At 34.9% G+C, this 19252-nt stretch overlaps 1 protein-coding gene across 16 annotated transcripts in view; it reads left to right on the forward strand.

Moving 5' to 3' along the window:
* Positions 1–19252, forward strand: part of DLG1 (discs large MAGUK scaffold protein 1) — a 295326-nt gene that overhangs the window by 165919 nt on the left and 110155 nt on the right. For all 16 annotated transcript variants that reach the window (XM_036849845.1, XM_036849854.1, XM_036849855.1 and 13 more), the window contains 5 exons: positions 6955–7005; positions 9521–9645; positions 11673–11842; positions 13006–13142; positions 16924–17068. In XM_036849845.1, coding sequence (XP_036705740.1) covers positions 6955–7005; positions 9521–9645; positions 11673–11842; positions 13006–13142; positions 16924–17068 — 628 coding nt within the window. The remainder of the gene's footprint in view (positions 1–6954; positions 7006–9520; positions 9646–11672; positions 11843–13005; positions 13143–16923; positions 17069–19252) is intronic.

Below are 19252 nucleotides of genomic sequence, written 5' to 3' on the forward strand. Positions count from 1 at the left end.
CATTTGTTGTTTGTAGATTTTCTGATGATGCCCATTCTAACTGGTGTTAGGTAATACCTCATTGTAGTTTTGATTTGCATTTCTCTAATAATTAGTGATGTTGAGCAGCTTTTCATGTGCTTCTTGGCCATCTGTATGTCTTCTTTGGAGAAATGTCTATTTAGGTCTTCTGCCCATTTTTGGATTGGGTTGTTTGTTTTTTTAATATCGAGCTGCATGAGCTGTTCATATATTTTGGAGATTAATCCTTTGTCCATTGATTCATTTGCAAATATTTTCTCCCATTCTGAGGGTTGTCTTTTCATCTTGTTTATGGTTTCCTTTGCTGTGCAAAAGCTTTTAAGTTTCATTAGGTCCCATTTGTTTATTTTTGTTTTTATTTCTATTACTCTAGGAGGTGGATCAAAAAACATCTTGCTGTGATTTATGTCAGAGAGTGTTCTTCCTATGTTTTCCTCTAAGAGTTTTATAGTGTCCGGTCTTACATTTAGGTCTCTAATCCATTTTGAGTTTATTTTTGTGCATGGTGTTAGGGAGTGTTCTAATTTCATTCTCTTACATGTAGCTGTCCAGTTTTCCCAGCACCACTTGTTGAAGAGACTGTCTTTTCTCCATTGTATATCCTTGCATCCTTTTTCATAGATTAGTTGTCCGTAGGTGCGTGGGTTTACCTCTGGGCTTTTTATCTTATTCCATTGATCTATGTTTCTGTTTTTGTGCCAGTACCATATTGTCTTGATTACTGTAGCTTTGTAGTATAGTCTGAAGTCAGGGAGTCTGATTTCTGCAGCTCTGTTTTTTCCCTCAAGACTGCGTTGGCTATTCGGGGTCTTTTGTGTCTCCATACAAATTTTAAGGTTTTTTTGTCCTAGTTCCATAAAAAATGCCATTGGTAATTTGATAGGGATTGCATTGAATCTGTATATTGCTTTGGGTAGTATAGTCATTTTCACAATATTGATTCTTCCAATCCACGGACATGGTATATCTCTCCATCTGTTGGTATCATCTTTAATTTCTTTCTTCAGTGTCTGATAGTTTTCTGCATACAGGTCTTTTGTCTCCCTAGGAAGGTTTATTCCTAGGTGTTTTATTCTTTTTGTTGCAGTGATAAATGGGAGTGTTTCCTTAATTTCTCTTTCAGATTTTTCATCATTAGTGTATAGGAATGCAAGAGATTTCTGTGCATTAATTTTGTATCCTGCAACTTTACCAAATTCATTGATTAGCTCTAGTAGTTTTCTGGTGGCATCTTTAGGATTCTCTATGTATAGTATCATGTCATCTGCAAACAGTGACAGTTTTACTTCTTCTTTTCCAATTTGTATTCCTTTTATTTCTTTTTCTTCTCTGATTGCCATGGCTAGGATTTCCAAAACTATGTTGAATAATAACGGTGAGTGTGGACATCCTTGTCTTGTTCCTGATCTTAGAGAAAATGCTTTCAGTTTTTCACCATTGAGAATGATGTTTGCTGTGGTTTTGTCATATATGGTCTTTTTATGTTGAGTTATGTTCCCTCTATGCCCACCTCCTGGAGAGTTTTCATCATAAATGGGTGTTGAATTTTGTCAAAAGCTTTCTCTGCAGCTATTGAGATGATCATATGGTTTTTCTAATTCAGTTTGTTAATATGGTGTATCAGATCGATCGATTTGTGTATACTGAAGAATCCTTGCATCCCTGGGGTAAATCCCACCTGATCATGGTGTATGATCCTCTTAATGTGTTGTTGGATTCTGTTTGCTAGTATGTTGTTGAGGATTTTTGCATCTATATTCATCAGTGATATTGGTCTGTAATTTTCCTTTTTTGTAGTATCTTTGTCTGGTTTTGGTATCAGGGTGATGGTGGCCTCATAGAATGAGTTTGGGAGTGTTCCTTCCTCTGCAATTTTTTGGAAGAGTTTGAGAAGGATGGGTGTTAGCTCTTCTCTAAATGTTTGATAGAATTCACCTGAGAAGCCATCTCGTTTTGGACTTTTGTTTGTTGGAAGATTTTTAATCACAGTTTCAATTTCATTACTTGTGATTGGTCTGTTCATATTTTCTATTTCTTCCTGGTTCAGTCTTGGAAGGTTATACCTTTCTAAGAATTGGTCCATTTCTTCCAGGTTGTTCATTTTGTTGGCATAGAGTTGCTTGTAGTAGTCTCTTAGGATACTTTGTATTTCTGTGGTGTCTTGGTAACTTCTCCTTTTTCATTTCTAATTTTATTGATTTGAGTCCTCTCCCTCTTTTTCTTGATGAGTCTGGCTAATGGTTTATCAATTTAGTTTATCTTCTCAAAGAACCAGCTTTTAGTTTTATTGATCTTTGCTATTGTCTTCTTTGTTTCTATTTCATTTATTTCTGCTCTGATCTTTATGATTTCTTTCCTTCTGCTAACTTTGGGTTTTGTTTGTTCTTCTTTCTCTAATTCCTTTAGGTGTAAGGTTAGATTATTTATTTGAGATTTTTCTTGTTTCTTGAAGTAGGCTTGTATAGCTATAAACTTCCCTCTTAGAACTGCTTTTGCTGCATCCCATAGGTTTTGGATCATCGTGTTTTCATTGTCATTTTTCTCTGGGTATTTTTTGATTTCCTCTTTGATTTCTTCAGTGATATCTTGATTATTCAGTAATGTATTGTTTAGCCTCCATGTGTTTGTGTTTTTTATGTTTTTTCCCCTGTAATTCATTTCTAATCTCATAGCGTTGTGGTCAGAAAAGATGCTTGATATGATTTCAGTTATCTTAAATTTACTGAGGCTTGATTTGTGACCCAAGATGTGATCTATCCTGGAGAATGTTCCATGTGCACTTGAGGAGAAAGTGTAATCTGCTGTTTTTGGATGGAATGTCCTATAAATATCAATTAAATCTATCTGGTCTATTGTGTTATTTAAAGCTTCTCTTTCCTTATTAATTTTCTGTTTGGATGATCTGTCCATTGGTGTAATTGAGGTGTTAAAGCCCCCCACTATTATTGTGTTACTGTCGAGTTCCTCTTTTATAGCTGTTAGCAGTTGCCTTATGTATTGAGGTGCTCCTGTGTTGGGTGCATATATATTTATCATTGTTATATCTTCTTCTTGGATTGATCCCTTGATTATTATGTAGTGTCCTTCCTTGTCTCTTGTAACATTCTTTATTTTAAAGTCTATTTTATCTGATACGAGTATTGCTACTCCAGCTTTCTTTTGATTTCCATTTGCATGGAATATCTTTTTCCATGCCCTCACTTTCAGTCTGTATGTGTCCCTAGGTCTGAAGTGGGTCTCTTGTAGACAGCATATATATGGGTCTTGTTTTTGTATCCATTCAGCAAGCCTGTGTCTTTTGGTTGGAGCATTTAATCCATTCATGTTTAAGGTAATTATCGATATGTATGTTTCTATGACCATTTTCTTAATTGTTTTGGGTTTGTAGGTCCTTTTCTTCTGTTGTGTTTCCCACTTAGAGAAGTTCCTTTAACATTTGTTGTAGAGCTGGTTTGGTGGTGCTGAATTCTCTTAGCTTTTGCTTGTCTGTAAAGCTTTAGATTTCTCCATCGAATCTGAATGAGATCCTTGCCGGGTAGGCAATCTTGGTTGTAGGTTCTTCCATTTCATCACTTTAATTAAGTATATCATGCCACTCCCTTCTGTCTTGTAGAGTTTCTGCTGAGAAATCAGCTGTTATCCTTATGGGAGTTCCCTTGTATGTTATTTGTCGTTTTTCCCTTGCTGCTTTCAATAATTTTTCTTTGTCTTTAATTTTTGTCAGTTTGATTACTACGTGTCTCGGCGTGTTTCTCCTTGGGTTTATCCTGTATGGGACTCGCTGCGTTTCCTGGACTTGCATGGCTATTTCCTTTCCCATGTTAGGGAAGTTTTCAACTATAATCTCTTAAAATATTTTCTTGGTTCCTTTCTCTCTCTCTTCTCCTTCTGGGACCCCTATAATGTGACTATTGTTGCATTTAATGTTGTCCCAGAGGTCTCTTAGGCTGTCTTCATTTCTTTTCATTCTTTTTTCTTTGTTCTGCAGCAGTGAATTCCACCATTCTGTCTTCCAGGTCACTTATCCGTTCTTCTGCCTCAGTTATTCTGCTATTGATTCCTTCTAGTGTAGTTTTCATTTCAGTTACTGTATTGTTCATCTCTGTTTGTTTGTTCTTTAATTCTTCTAGGTCTTTGTTAAGCATTTCTTACATCTTCTCGATCTTTGCCTCCATTGTTTTTCCGAGGTCCTGGATCATCTTCACTATCATTATTCTGAATTCTTTTTCTGGAAGGTTGCCTATCTCTACTTCATTTAGTTGTTTTTCTGGGGATTTATCTTGTTCCTTCATCTGGTACATAGCCCTCTGCCTTTTCATCTCTTCTATCTTTCTGTGAATATGGTTTTTGTTCCACAGGCTTCAGGATTATAGTTCTTGCTTCTGCTGTCTGTCCTCTGGTGGATGAGGCTATCTAAGAGGCTTGTGCAGGTTTCCTGATGGGAGGGACTGGTGGTGGGTAGAGCTGGGAGTACCTACCTTTTGAGAAGGCTTAATGGTGAAAATCTCAAATTCCTTAAAGCAGAAGTCCATAAGCTCACAACACAAAAATTTATACTATATTACATATTACCACCAAAAGGACTGTGTAAGTATACTGACTTGGAAATATTTTCCAGAATAAAATTTCAGGCTAATAAGAAATAAACAAATGAACAAAAATAGAGCCCAATATAGCAATTTGGGGATTTGGCCAAAGCCATGTGCCAAGGAAAATTTATTAACTTTAATGGGTGTTTTTAAAAATAGAAAAAGTAATAAGCATAAATGAATTGCACATTCAACTCAAGAAGCTTTAAAAAGGGCCTAAGGAAAGAGTAAAGAATTGATAAAAAAAAAAAAGCAGAAAGTAATAGCATAGAATGTAATAAATCAGTGATGTTAAAAGTACTTCTTTGATAAAGACTGATAGACTTTTAGCAAGTCCGAGCACGAAAAAATATAGATGATACAAATAACCTTTAGAATAAGAAGAGTTGTATAGCTGCAGATACAGATTTTATATTTACTCATAAAAAAGAACTTCCAGTCAAGTTGGCAGGATATGCATATGTATAACCCTCCTGCACTCTATAGGCATATAAATCATAGATTTATATATATATATATATACACATACATATTGTGTGTATGTATATATGTTTGTATATATATGTATGTGTATATGTGTGTGTATACACACATATGTATAACGTAATTTCAAAAACAAGAAGAAAATATCTTCAGTTGAAAAAGAAGATGCAACAAAGTAGCAATTGGGTTTGAATCCATTAGAACCGTAAGAATTAAGAACCCAAAAAAGTAGTAGAGATGAGTTTCAAAAATCCTCAGGAAAAAAAACCCTAGCTCCTGCATTGGACCTGAATTAGGGGTTGCTTTCTTATAGTATGGTGAAGAAAACAGAGTACCTTACATAGATTTCATTATTCTTTTGTTTCATTATACTATTGCTGTATAACAAACCACCCTGAAACTTAGTGGCTTTAAAAATAATTCATTATTTCTCATGATTTTCTGGGTTAACTGGATAGTTCTGTTTTACATGATCCTGGCTGGGGCACTGGAAAAGACTGGAAGATCCAAAATAGCCTCATTGACCATGGCTGGCAGTTAGTGCTAGTTGCTGGTTAGAGGTGCAGCTGGGGCTTTTGGCCAGGGGTCTTGATGCTCCTTCATTTGAATCTCCTCATAGGATCTTTGAACTTCCTCACATTATAGCTTCTGGATTCTAAGAAAGTGCATTCTAAGACAAAGGCAAACACTACAAGGCATCACGTGACCTAGATTCAAAAACCACAAAGCATTTGTGCCACATTCTTTTTAACAGAGGTCATCTAGAACCTGCCTAGATCCGAGGGAAGGGGAAGTAGATAACATCTGTTGATGGTAGGATGGTTCAATCATATTGCAAAAGAGCACTTTGGATGGAAGATGGGATGCATCTAGAGATGAAGTTTATCACAATCCCTATTTGACTTATTAGATTGGGTATTTTGCCCAGCTTTGTATCACCAGAAATGTTAAAGCAATGATTTGAGTCCCAGCTAATCTGATTCCAAGGACTATTCACCCTTCACCAGTGGCCTTTGCTACGGGAATTACTTCTTCCAGGAGGAGATATGGAATAAATTAGAAGGAATGAGAGAAAGTGCTTGGTCTGGATGATGTAAGCAAGAGTGTGAATGGTGAATCAAAGTTGGACATGAAATATGTAACTGAAATTTGACAGAGGAAGCAATAAAGTAACAGATGTGGAGGGAGAAACTTGCAGGATATGTAAAGGAAGGAGCATGTCATTCAAGTGTGATGGTATATAAGGCTCATGAAGAGGTGAGAAACGTGTTAGAATGAAGTTGAGTGATAGATTGGGGTCAGTTCATACAGAGCCTTGTATGAGAGTTTTTGAGAATTTTGGAGCAAGTATGTTATTATACATGGGCTCCATAAAGATCCATCTATGTAAAACACATTAGAATGATTTGAGCAATGGAGAATAGTAATCTAAGAGACTAGGTAGATTACACTTGCAGTAGTCCAGATGAGTTAACAAAGGCTTTTGAAGCAGGGTAATAGAAATGAAAATGAAGGGGTGATGGTTTTCAGGAAAAAATGAAATATTTAAGTCAGTAAGAATTGGCAGCTGATTAGATGTGTGGATCAAGGCAGAGAAGAGAGTCAAGAGTTCAGTAAGTATTAAAAGCTGAATGTACCCTTTCTGTATTTGAAAGTCACAATATCATGAGTGTCAACTCATTAATCACATTTCTACTGTTCCATTCCTTGAAAATCTTCCCTAAAACTGTTAAAATCAAGCTATATTATTTGATTACTATCACATTTAACAGGTTTTCATTAAGAAATCATGCAAAAATTGTCTTGCCATTTTGAATTTCACACTCTAAATTTCTGTGCTACTTCTTTTTTCCCCCATTAGGTTAATGGCACTGATGCAGATTATGAATATGAAGAAATCACACTTGAAAGGGTAAAAACTATTAATTATCTTAAGTTTTTATGCATAAACCTGTTGCTTTAAACAACTCTTTAAATATACTGCTCTTTAATATAGGATCCAAGGAAGATCACCTTTCAGAACCATATAATATTAGTTTCTTTAATGAGTCCACATATAAAATTAGCCATGGCAGTTTCAGAACACGCTGCTTTTCTTTAATAACCTTTTTTTTAAAATAAACTTTTTATTTAACATAGTTTTAGATTTACAGAATAGTAGTACAGAGAGTTTCCATTTACCCTGGACTCAGTTTCACCTATTATTAACATCTTTGCATTACTAGAATACATTTTTTTCAGCTAATGAATCAATAGTGATACATTATTATTAACTAAAGTCTGTACTTTATTTGGATTTCCTTACTTTTTATGTTTTTCTCTTCCAGGATCCCATCTGGAATACCACATTACATTTAGTTATGATGTCTCCTTGTGCTCCTCTAGACTGACAGTTTCTCAGATTTTTCTCAGTTTTAAATTTTATTATTTATCTTTCACATAATAAAATATTTATTTTAAATAAGTATTTAATATCCTAGTAATATGGTCATTGTATCAGTTTTGTTTCCCAGCAAGATAATAACCATAGATTTAATGGAAAAGACCTTATTGAAAACTTCTTATGCATTCCCCCAGTCAGAAAATAACTTAAGGATACGATTCAGATGTGTAAATTTTCTTGATGTATTTTCCCCTTAAGAATATCTGCATTCAATTGATACTGTATTTTAGCAGTGCCACCTTGTCTGACCAGCATTTTTGGGAAATGAAGTGCTCTGCATAAGTGAATTTTCTAAGTAACTGAATGTCTGTGTATTTAAAATCCTAGATAATTAGATTTGTTTATGTTTGAAGCCAGAATAAACTGAGTAGAAATAGACCTCAGAGGGATAATAGATTTTTATTGCCTATTTACCTAAATTTGGGCCACCTGTTCAAGTGACATGGATGACTGAGTCCTACAAGTAAATAGAGTATTAATGTATTGTACACATTTTAATGTGGCATTTTGTTGGTTTTTTCCCAGCTTTATTGAGATTTCTTGACATATAGTCCTAACTTTTTATCTTATTCATCTTTTCATCTTTTCCCAGTACCTTTTAAATTCCTTTATTTAGTCAGAACTGTACATTGTATTTTTCACTGATTAAAGAGCTTGAGTACCAGGAATTGGGGAGATGTTGTTAAAGTATACAAACTTGCAACTAGAAGATGAATAAATTCCAGAGATCTAATGCACAGGTAGTGAATATAATCAACAATACTGTATTGTAATCTTCAGATTTGCTAAGAGACTAGATCTTAAATGTTCTCACCACAAAAAATAAATGGCAATTATGTGACCTCATAGAGGTGTTAGCTAAATAAAGCTAAGGTGGTAATCATATTGTACTATATAAATGTATCAAATCAACATGTTGTACACCTTAAACTTACACAAAGTTATTTGTAATTATATCTGAATTTTTTTAAAAGCAAATAAAAAAGAACTCGAATACCTGATTAACTTGGTAGCCCCATACAACCTATTGATACTATTATTGATACTCTAGTAACTCTTGAAGAGTTTAGACTGAAAAATTTTTTTTATTAAAATAGAATTTTAGGACATGTCATAGTCTAGTGAAATTTTAAGCTATTTAATGCAAACAGTTTAGTAATAGATCCAAATATACCCACTTATTTGAGTTGCCTGAAAACCAAAGTTAGAACGTTCTTGCAAAAATAAACGTTTAATACCTTTGCTTAGATCAGTTTTGCTTTTTGTAGCAGTAGAACCCTTTCTTCAAAGAAAATATTATTCAGAAATCCAGTACGTAAATAAAATAAGAAGTAATGCTACTTTGGCAAAATTGACTGCTGTCAAGAAAGTACACCAATGTTAAGTTCTCCAGTTGGACTTTCAGTATTAAAAAATGCCTTTTGCTGGTCAGGTGTCTTGGTTAAACACATCAAGGATGATGGCAGTGTTACTTAGCTCATACAATTTGGTCATTTTAAAATAAGCTGATGGCAAAGTTAGCAGAAGAAAAGCACCACCCAGTACCCCTTTTTAAAAAGGCTGAAATAATATATTGGTATTACCTACTCGGAAATAACAGCAGCAGAAGGATCACTTCATTGTTTTTCTCTTGGGAGCAATTTGCCTTACCAAACATGAGCAAGATGCAGTCTAAAAGAAAGAGACCTAATAGTGACACCTCTCCAAGGACAAACTGCACATAATTTTAAAGAAAGAATTGTAGACCAGACTCCAGAAGTACTCAGTACATCATCAGCCTCACCTTTTCAGCAGTAATACCTCTGAATTCATAGAGAAAAAAGAGCTTTCCTTATATTTCTTAATTTAAAATCATATTTCCTATACATATGCCTTTATGTGTGTGTTCCCTATGTTAGTACAGTTTCTAGGTCCTATAATGACGGGAACCTATCAATAAAGATAATTATTATTCAGTGTCAATTTTTTTCCCCTCTATCCCCAGGGAAATTCAGGGCTTGGTTTCAGCATTGCAGGAGGTACAGACAACCCACACATTGGAGATGACTCAAGTATTTTCATTACCAAAATAATTGCAGGGGGAGCAGCTGCCCAAGATGGAAGATTGCGGTATGTTTTGCACTTTATGTTGTGATACCAAATCTTCTTTGTATCTTTTTCTTGAGGCAAACTGAACAATGAATAAATACAAATGAACACTATCATAATAACTAACATAAGGTAGATGCTCAGATATCAAATGAATGAATGAGATAATTGTGCTTTAAGCATTTTCCCTGTTTTCAATTAGGAATTCAATTTTATCTTAGAAGTTAAGCATTTTGAATAATAAATTTGTTTAAATATTTCTGAGCAAATTTATAGAAATCATAGATTTCCTATTGTATGTTCAAATACCTTCACAAAATGTGTTATTTTCTGGGTGGGAAACATGTATATGCTTATTTAAGGTACAGGGAATCATATATATCTGAGTTGGTATCCCAGACCACAAAGAGTAGTAAAGATTATGCAAACTTTAAATAAATTAATCTATTTTCTAAATTGAATAAATGTAAGTAACATTGGTCTTTTGTTTAAATGTAGTGTTCCATTTCAGAAAATATCATTAGCATACTTTGTTGTTTCCTTAGACCATAGATTGTGGCACTTTTCCTGTTGCCTTATTTGTTGCTTTTTATACATGGTGATGGTTTCCTAAAGTTTTATGACTAAGGATTATATATGGTCTGTTAAAAACAGTATCTTATTTTAAGGCTATTCATGCCTTATACAGCTTTTCAGTTTCTAAACTTCTCACTGGATATGATAAGTGGTATATTAATGAAATTAGATATGAAATCAATAATTTGACTTTCATGTAAATGTAAATATTTACTTCCTGATTCTGTTATTGGCCTCTTATTTGTGCTTCATGTGTGAAAATTAGTATGTTCCATTTGTTTCACTGGAGAACATACCTATAGTACTAACTCTAAGGTATCACTGTCTTTGGATATAGAATTTCTTTTCTCTAAAGAAAGTTAATTAGATATAGAAGTTTATCATGATCACTTTAAATGTTTTAATTGTTTTGTTCCCCGTCCCTGCCCAATTTGAGATGACCATCTTTTAATTTGTTTTCTTAATTGTTTTCTACATGAATACCATGCAGTTGAAACTGAGATTAGTTTATTTTTTGGTAAATCAATGAATTAATCTCAATTTTGCCGCTCTGACCTTAAGCTAGTTATTCAGTCTGAGCCTCAGATTTTTTATGTTTGAATCACTGCTCTGTTAGTCATTATCAGGGTGGCCTTGGGAAAGTTATTTAAACTGTGTACCTCAGTTTTTCTATCTATAAAATGGGAATATAAATATGTATCTACCTTACAGATTGTTGTAAGGGTTAAAACACTAAAAGAAGTTCCTAGCATGTGGTTAGTGCTAAATAAATATTTGCTGTTTTTCTAAAATATCTTAATTTCTACGCGTAATCATACAAATTACAACTGTTGGGACTTCCCTGGTGGCACAGTGGTTAGGAATCTGCCTGCCAATGCAGGGGACACGGGTTCGCTCCCTGGTCCGGGAAGATCACACATGCTGCAGAGCAACTAAGCCCATGCACCACAACTACTGAGGCTGTGCTCTAGAGCCCGCGAGCCACAACTGCTGAGCCCATGCACCGCAACTGCTGAAGCCCACGCCCTCTAAGGCCCGTGTGCTGCAACTACTGAGCCCACATGCTGCAACTACTGAAGCCCACGTGCCTAGAGTCTGTGCTCCCCAACAAGAGACCGCCACCGCAATGAGAAGCCCATGCGTTGCAACAAAGAGTAGACCCCACTCGCCGCAACTAGAGAAAGCCCGCGTGCAGCAACGAAGACCCAGATGCAGCCAAAAACAAAAAAAAAATTATAGCTGTCATTATTATTTAATATTTTTGTATAATGATCTATTATTTGCACTGTTTCCTTTGCTGGCCCTTGGAAAATGTTTGTATTTATATGAGTTTTTGATACATTGGAATTTAACATGCAGTTTCTTATAAATAATTCTAGTAAATAATTCTCTAGTCAAGAAAAGAAAACTGGCTAAGAGAAAAATTGATATTAAATTTTTAATATTTAATTTTTAATGTTTTTTTTCCTCAGGGTCAATGACTGTATATTGCGAGTAAATGAAGTAGATGTTCGTGATGTGACACATAGCAAAGCAGTAGAAGCATTGAAAGAAGCGGGATCTATTGTACGCTTGTACGTAAAAAGACGGAAACCAGTATCAGAAAAAATAATGGAAATAAAGCTCATTAAAGGTCCTAAAGGTATGAAATAAATCAAACAAAGACAAATTATTAAGTAAGAAATCTCTAAGTGAAATGTAACTATGAAGTTATTTATGACACACATTCTAAGATTAACAATGCTGGTAATCTACAGAACTTAGTGAATTTTTAGAATTTCTGTGTCATTTCTACTGATTTTTGTCTTAAGGAGAATACTGTGCAAACATTTTGCAGTCATGTGTAGTGTTGATATTAACTTGTAATCATTAATCTACAAAGTGCATAAAATGCAGATACACAGGCTAAGAGAAGAAAATATTTATGATCATGTCATTAGTAGTTACATCTGCAATGAAGACTGTTAGGATGTGATCTGAATTTTGAAAACATGGATGGGATTGAGGATAAATGGAAATATTGATTCTAATTTGTGGCTTCATGGAAAAATGCATAGAGAGCTACAGGTTTGGCGTTAAAGCTATGGGATTTATGAATTATTGAAGTTCCTTAAAATTAATTCATAGAATATTGAAAAGAGAAGCATCTGCATTTCTGAAGCTGTTAGTTCTGCCCACCACCAATTTTTTTTTCTCAGTTTTAATCTTGTGGAAGTGTTAAAAGTGTTAGTAAGAAGTGCAATTATGATGGAAACAAAAGAGAAGCAATTTTACACCATCTCTTTGAACTAACAAACAAATGCATTTTACAAAGACACTTTAAGAAGTAACCTGGGTGGGGGTGGGGGTGGGGGTGGGCTTCCCTGGTGGTCCAGCGGCTAAAGACTCCATGCTCCCAATGCAGGGGGCCCGGGTTCGATCCCTGGTCAGGGAACTAGACCCCGCATGCCACAACTAAAGGAGCCTGCATGCCGCAGCTAAAAGATCCCGCACAGCACAACAAAGATCCTGTGTGCCGCAACTAAGACCTGGCACAGCCAATTAAATAAATAAATAAATAAATAATTTTTTTTTTTTTTTAAAGTAACCTGGGGGTAAAAAGGTACTCATTTGTAACTATAGGAGCACTTACATTTGTAATTGCCCCTGATTACAGAATACTTAGGATTTTTAAAATAGGTAAATAGATTATTTTCTATTTTAAAAAACATTAGTTTGGTGAAATTATCACCTTCTAGTTTTCAGTCATTTGGACTTAAGTTTACATATATTGGTGAAATTCTAAAACTAGTGTTTTCCATACAGGTCTTGGGTTCAGCATTGCTGGAGGTGTTGGAAATCAGCATATTCCTGGGGATAATAGCATCTATGTAACCAAAATAATTGAAGGAGGTGCAGCACATAAAGATGGTAAACTTCAGATTGGAGATAAACTTTTAGCAGTAAGTATAAGAAATCCATTGTTTTAAAAATCACTTTGATGTCTTTTTTTTTCTGACAGACTGAATTTCTACATGCCAAAAAATGTTTAAATGATATTTACATGATTTACATGAGTAGAATACTAGCCTTGCTTTAGTCAAAACCTGAAAAATGATTCTTTATTTGCCATTACCATTTCCTCTACTAGCTCCCTTCTCTTTTTCTTTCGTTCTGCTTAGGGGCTTGGATGCACAGAATTGTTTAGTCGTAATCCTTAGGTTCGTAACATCATCATCCTTTGTTCATGTGTGACCTTCTTTTTCCCTTTCTTACTTTAATTAATTAATCAATTATTTTATTTATAATATAGTAAAAACTGCTAGTCATTACCCAACCCAAGAACTAGAATATCATCAATTTGTGTTCCTCATTCCTTTGTTTTTTAAAGATTGCTTAATCACATACATATTCCTAAATATTTTGTTTAGTAGTGTTTGTTTTGAAAAAATTTTAAAGGCTGTTGTGCTGTATATAGTCTTTTTTAATACTTTTCTCACTCAATATTGTTTTACTGAGACTTATCCATATTGTTGCCTAGAACTGAGATTTATTCATTTACCCTCTTCATAATATTCTATTCTGGGACTATAGACTGTATCACAATTTATTTATCCAATCTTCATCAATAACTGTCTTAGTTCATGTTCCCTAGAAAAACAAAATCTGAAGAAAAGCTACTCTGCTAAGGTATTATTGGGAGGTATAACTTCAGAGAAGCTAGAGTGAGTGAAAATGACAAGTGAGGCAGAGAATGAGGGAAAGCCAATACAACATATTTGTTTCTGAGCTGGCTATAATTTCATAAGAAAATGTAGCTGATTGCTTGTCATGTAGGACAGTCTCCCAGGCAGGCAATGTGGAACTGCTAAACCTTAGATCCAGCCATCAAGGGAAAAGAAAGGATTTTATCTACTGACCCCTTTTAGTCTCTTGTCTCTTGTTAGTTAGAGTCTACCCCCACGGGGGTTAACTGTCCTAGAGGTCTCGACTGTGTTACCCAGCCCCTCTGGACAAATGCTAGGAAAGCCAGTTCCCACACTCTGGCACAGCACTTCCCCTGAACCCAGAAGTCATGAGAAGAGCTAGAGCCTCATGGTCTAGACAGGTCAGATGTGGTCTTCTAATATGTTACAGCTCTCACTATGTGGAACACGTCAGCCATACCCAAGCCCAGCCTTTACTCCAGAAAAGGTTGAAAGAGCTCATAATGGTAGGGGACAATATGAGAGTAGCAGTAGCTAGGACTCTCCCCTAAGCAAGCAGCCAAGGCCTAGTGGACAGGTAGGCTCAAGTGAATCTGAAAAGGCATACAAACAAAGTCTGGTATAGTGGTGATTTGCTCTATCTGCTATTTATTTATTTGCCCTTTTTTAATAGTTCTGCTAGGAAGAGCAACTAATTATTTTTGAGTTAATGATAGGGAGGAGGAAGGAACTGTCCTTCAACTGCTTCTCTCTAACTTATCCTCTCACAACTATGACTTGCCGCTCTTTCCCCCAAGCTACAACCAACACTCTCTCATCATCGCATACACCCCCCCCACCAACACACACCAGTTCCAAACAACCTTCTTTCTCCACTACGTTTCTCCTTTTATTTTTAATTTCTTAGATACTGTGTCTTCTTTATCCTTCCAGAATCAATTTTAGGGGTAGGGAGCCAGAAATTCATGCTGATTTACCGTTTAGGGAGGCTTTTGTTGCCATAATTCCACTGAAATTATTCAATTCTTAATTCTCACCTTAATTGAGGTATCAGGCATTTGACACACCTTCTTCCTTCTTAAAACACTCTTTCCAGTTTGCCTGATAGTCACCCTCTATCTTGCTATTCCTCTTATCTCACCAGCCATTCCTTCTCATTCTCCTTTTTGGTGCATCTTCTCCCTAACCTCTAAACATTGAAGTGATCCAGGACTCAATACTTGAACATATTCTCTTCTCTCTTTGATAGGTAGTCAAATAACTTACTGGGTCTTATTGTACATGATAATAATAAGTATTGTTTTCTGAACTTCAGTCTCCTTCTCTGTGTCTCAAGAGTCATCTCAAATATAATATACAGTTGGCTCTTTGTGTCCATGGGTTCCACATCTGTAGATTCAACCAACTGAAGATCGAAAATATTTGGTGGAAAAAAATTCCAGAAAGTTCCCAAAAGGCAAAAATGGAATTTACATGGCATTTATATTATATTAGGTATTATAAGTGATCTAAAGATGATTTAAAGTATAAGGGAGGGTGTGCATAGCTTATATGCAAATACTACGCCATTTTACATAAGGAACTTGAGAATCTGCAAATTTTTTTATCCTCGAGGAGGGTAATGGGGGGTAGTGGGGTTATAGAATCATTCCCCCACAGATACCGAAGTACAACTGTATCTAAAAATGAACTTTCAAATCACGGCAACCCACCCCCGCCCTGCCCCCCAAAATTCTGCTTTTTGCATAATTTTCACATCTCATTAAATGGGAACTTTATCCTTCTAATTTCCCCAAGTCTAAAACTTTAGGGTCATTCTCTTTCTTTCCCACTCCACATTGAATCCCTCAGCAAATCTTGTCAGCTCTTTTATCAGTTATCTAATGCTGTATAAGAAAAAACAAAAATCAGTGGCTAAAATGACAACAATTATTTATTTACTTACACTTCTGCAATTTGGGTAGGTTTGGCCAGGACAGCCTGTCTTTATTCCATATAATGTCTACTGGGGTGGCTCAACTAGGCCCAGGGGTCCACCTCCAAGTTGGGTCACATATAGTGGACCGGTTGGTTTTGGCTGTCATATAGGAACTCAACTGGGGCTGTTAGCCAGGTATTCCATTTTCCAGTGGGCTGTCCACATGGCTAACTTGAGCTTCTCGCAAAATGGTGGCCAGGTTCCAAGAGGGACATGCCAGAGTGAGCTTTCCAAGAAGACAGCTCTAATGTGTGGCATTTATTAATCCTCTCTTTGCATCACAGTTACTAATGTCTCATTTCAGGCCATCAGAAGAACAGTATACCACAGTTGTGTATTTCAAAATGCAGCAAGTCCTCACTGTACACAGTAGGGTGGGACCATAAAAATGACCATGCAGTTGAAATCCTGTGAAGCATTATTTGTAATCAGTGGGGAAAGTCAGGATTGTTCTGTGACCTTTAGAAGTTTTCATCAAAACATTTAAAAGTCTCCTGCAGTCGATTATAAAGTCACATATTAGGGAAATGGAAAATATACTAAAATGAACATTTGTTTAGTGCACTGTAATTTAAAACACTAGAAACATTTATAGTGTTTTATTTCTTTTTAAAAAAAAATGTTTACCAAAAAGAGGAGCAGTCTAAACCTAATGCTAGCAGAAGAGAAAGGATTAGAACAGAAATTAACAACATAGGAAATAGGACAACCATGTTGTCTATGTTGGTAGAGAAGATCAACAAAACCAAAACTTGGGTCTTAGGAAGGATCAACAAAATTGACAAACCTTTAGCTAGACTGACCAAGAAAAAAAAAAAAATGACTCACATTTCTAAAAGTAGCAATGAAAGAGAGAACATAAGGGAATACTTTTATTTATGAATAACTCTATACCAACACATTAGATAACTTAGATGAAATGGGCAAAGTCCTAGAAAGACACAAACTACCACTCCTATTCAACATTGTACCGAAGATTCTACCCAGAGCAATAAGGGGGGAAAAAAATGACATTCCAAGTGGGAAGGAAGAAGTAAAACTTTTGGGATTTTCTTTTAGGTGAATAGTGTGTGTTTAGAAGAAGTTACTCATGAAGAAGCAGTAACTGCCTTAAAGAACACATCTGATTTTGTTTTTTTGAAAGTGGCAAAACCCACAAGTATGTATATGAATGATGGCTATGCACCACCTGATATCACCAACTGTAAGTCTGTTTGCTTAAATCTTGTTTCCTTAGATGTGATGTATTTTAATGAAGGTTCCCAATATAAAGTTTGAACATTATACAAATATTTTTAAAAGAACTATAAAGCATTTTAACCTAATCATTTTAAAAAACAATTTTAAGTCAGAATCTTCATAATAATAAGTGGAGATGGCTTTTTCACCTTTTCACTTGTAATTTCATAGCAGTAATTACTTTTAACATTTAAGGCATTCATTCTCAAACTTTTATATAAGTAACAGTCACCAAAGATATTTGCAAGTAATGTGGCTTCCTGTTTTGTTCTAATAATTTTTGGGTGGAGCACAGAAATATACTTTAACAAGCAGTTAATTCTTTTAACAAGCAGGGCAATTCTGATGCTTCTGATGCTGCTGGTTCATGGGCTGCACTTTGAGAAACAGTAACTTAAAATATTTGTAAAACTTGGGCTTTTCTATACTCTCAACTGTGTGAGCACAGATAATATCTTTGTACTTCAAGCTCTTAGTATATCACCTAACTCTGTTCGTGCACAGTACAATTGTATTGCCTAGAAATGAAATGCAATGAAAGTACTTAGGTAATTTTAAGTTTCCTATTTGATTTTCTTTTTTAATGTACAAGCCGAGATGAGATTTAAATATATTCTTAATGTGTTCATGTTGGTTGAAAACTGAAAGTTTTATTTGTTTGGTATGTTGAGTCAATACTAGAATCATCCATGTGTAATAAAGATCATAAATGTACTCTATAATCTGCTTTTCCAAGTTTTCCTTTTTTAAATTGTAGAATTTTAAAGATATTTGTGATTTTGTAAGTGGCAATGTTTCCAGTTTTAAAATGTCAAAGTTCATTACAATGATTAATCATTAGAAGCTAAATACAAATTATATTTTAAAGTGTATATACTGTCCTCCAGTGATGCATCTTCATTATCTGCTCATTGATTCATTAATTACTCAAGTATAACTGAATTATTTTCTTAACAGTATTCAGTCTTTTTAATGGACAGAGATGATGTCTTATACATCATTTGTGTCAGAAAAGAACCTTACTACTTGTTTAAAATTCCATATATTTGGTCTTTCACAGAAGCTTTAAATAAGGGCTTGATGTATTTGTATTTGTTATTAGGAGATGCAAATTCAATGATAAGCTCTTTTATTCACCAATTTAAATATTAATCTTATTTATTATGCTGCTTTATCTGTTTAAGACAGCTATGTCCCAGTTGTTCCACAGATTGAGAATTGGCATCCTGATTATGGCCAAATATACAAATAGCCAGGCTGCTTCTTAAAAATATGTTGAACTGGAAAAAATGTTACTTTTTATTGAATAATCTCTTTTTATATAAGATAATATGACATTTAAAAAATGGGAGAGCTAGTCCTAAAGAGTAGTAAATAATGATTAATTGTTTTCCCTATAGGCATACATAGGATATTTCGTCCCTTTTTTTCCATCTGTTATTAAACTAATAGAATATTATGAAAAAGTTGAAGTTTACCTTGCTAGTTCAACTTCTGTTTCTCTTCTTATGAATTTTGTTGTACACTTTCAGTCCTTGCTCATACTATAGACGCAATTCATAAGTAACTTATTATGTGTGTTTTAAAAAGCATTTGTATTTGAAAACTTTTTACATAAATGATTTTTACCTGTCAGCTCTTGTGAAGCCCTTGCCATCAGACTATTCAACTTACCTGCCTGTCCCTTATGTTGTTAGTCATGTAGTTTCCTCCTCATCAATCTGGCTTTAGTCACTGAAGATTTTAGTGTCGGGCCCATTGTCCTTTGATACACATTCACATTGTCATTCTTAGTGATGTCCAGCCAAAATGCACACTGATTCATTCAACAACCTGGCTTCTTTGTTGATCTCTTTCTTTCTAGCTCTCCTGCCCTCCACTCCAACTCAGATACTTGCTTCCAAGACAATAATTTAGATCTTATCATCGTCAATACCTTCACCACCTCCAAAATCTTGATTTAAATCATCCCATTCTCTGACTACATCCATCAGTTTATTTACTCCTGTTCTAACAATTCATCCTCATTTTGACCTTCAATCATTTGACACCATTACTTGGTTGTCCCCTTGTGTTTCTACTTGTCTACTTTTTTTTAACTTAGCCTCCTTGGTTTGTTGTGATATTCACTTCGTTGCATATATCTTCT

This window comes from Balaenoptera musculus, chromosome 4, assembly GCF_009873245.2.
Source record: "Balaenoptera musculus isolate JJ_BM4_2016_0621 chromosome 4, mBalMus1.pri.v3, whole genome shotgun sequence".
NCBI lineage: Eukaryota > Metazoa > Chordata > Mammalia > Artiodactyla > Balaenopteridae > Balaenoptera > Balaenoptera musculus.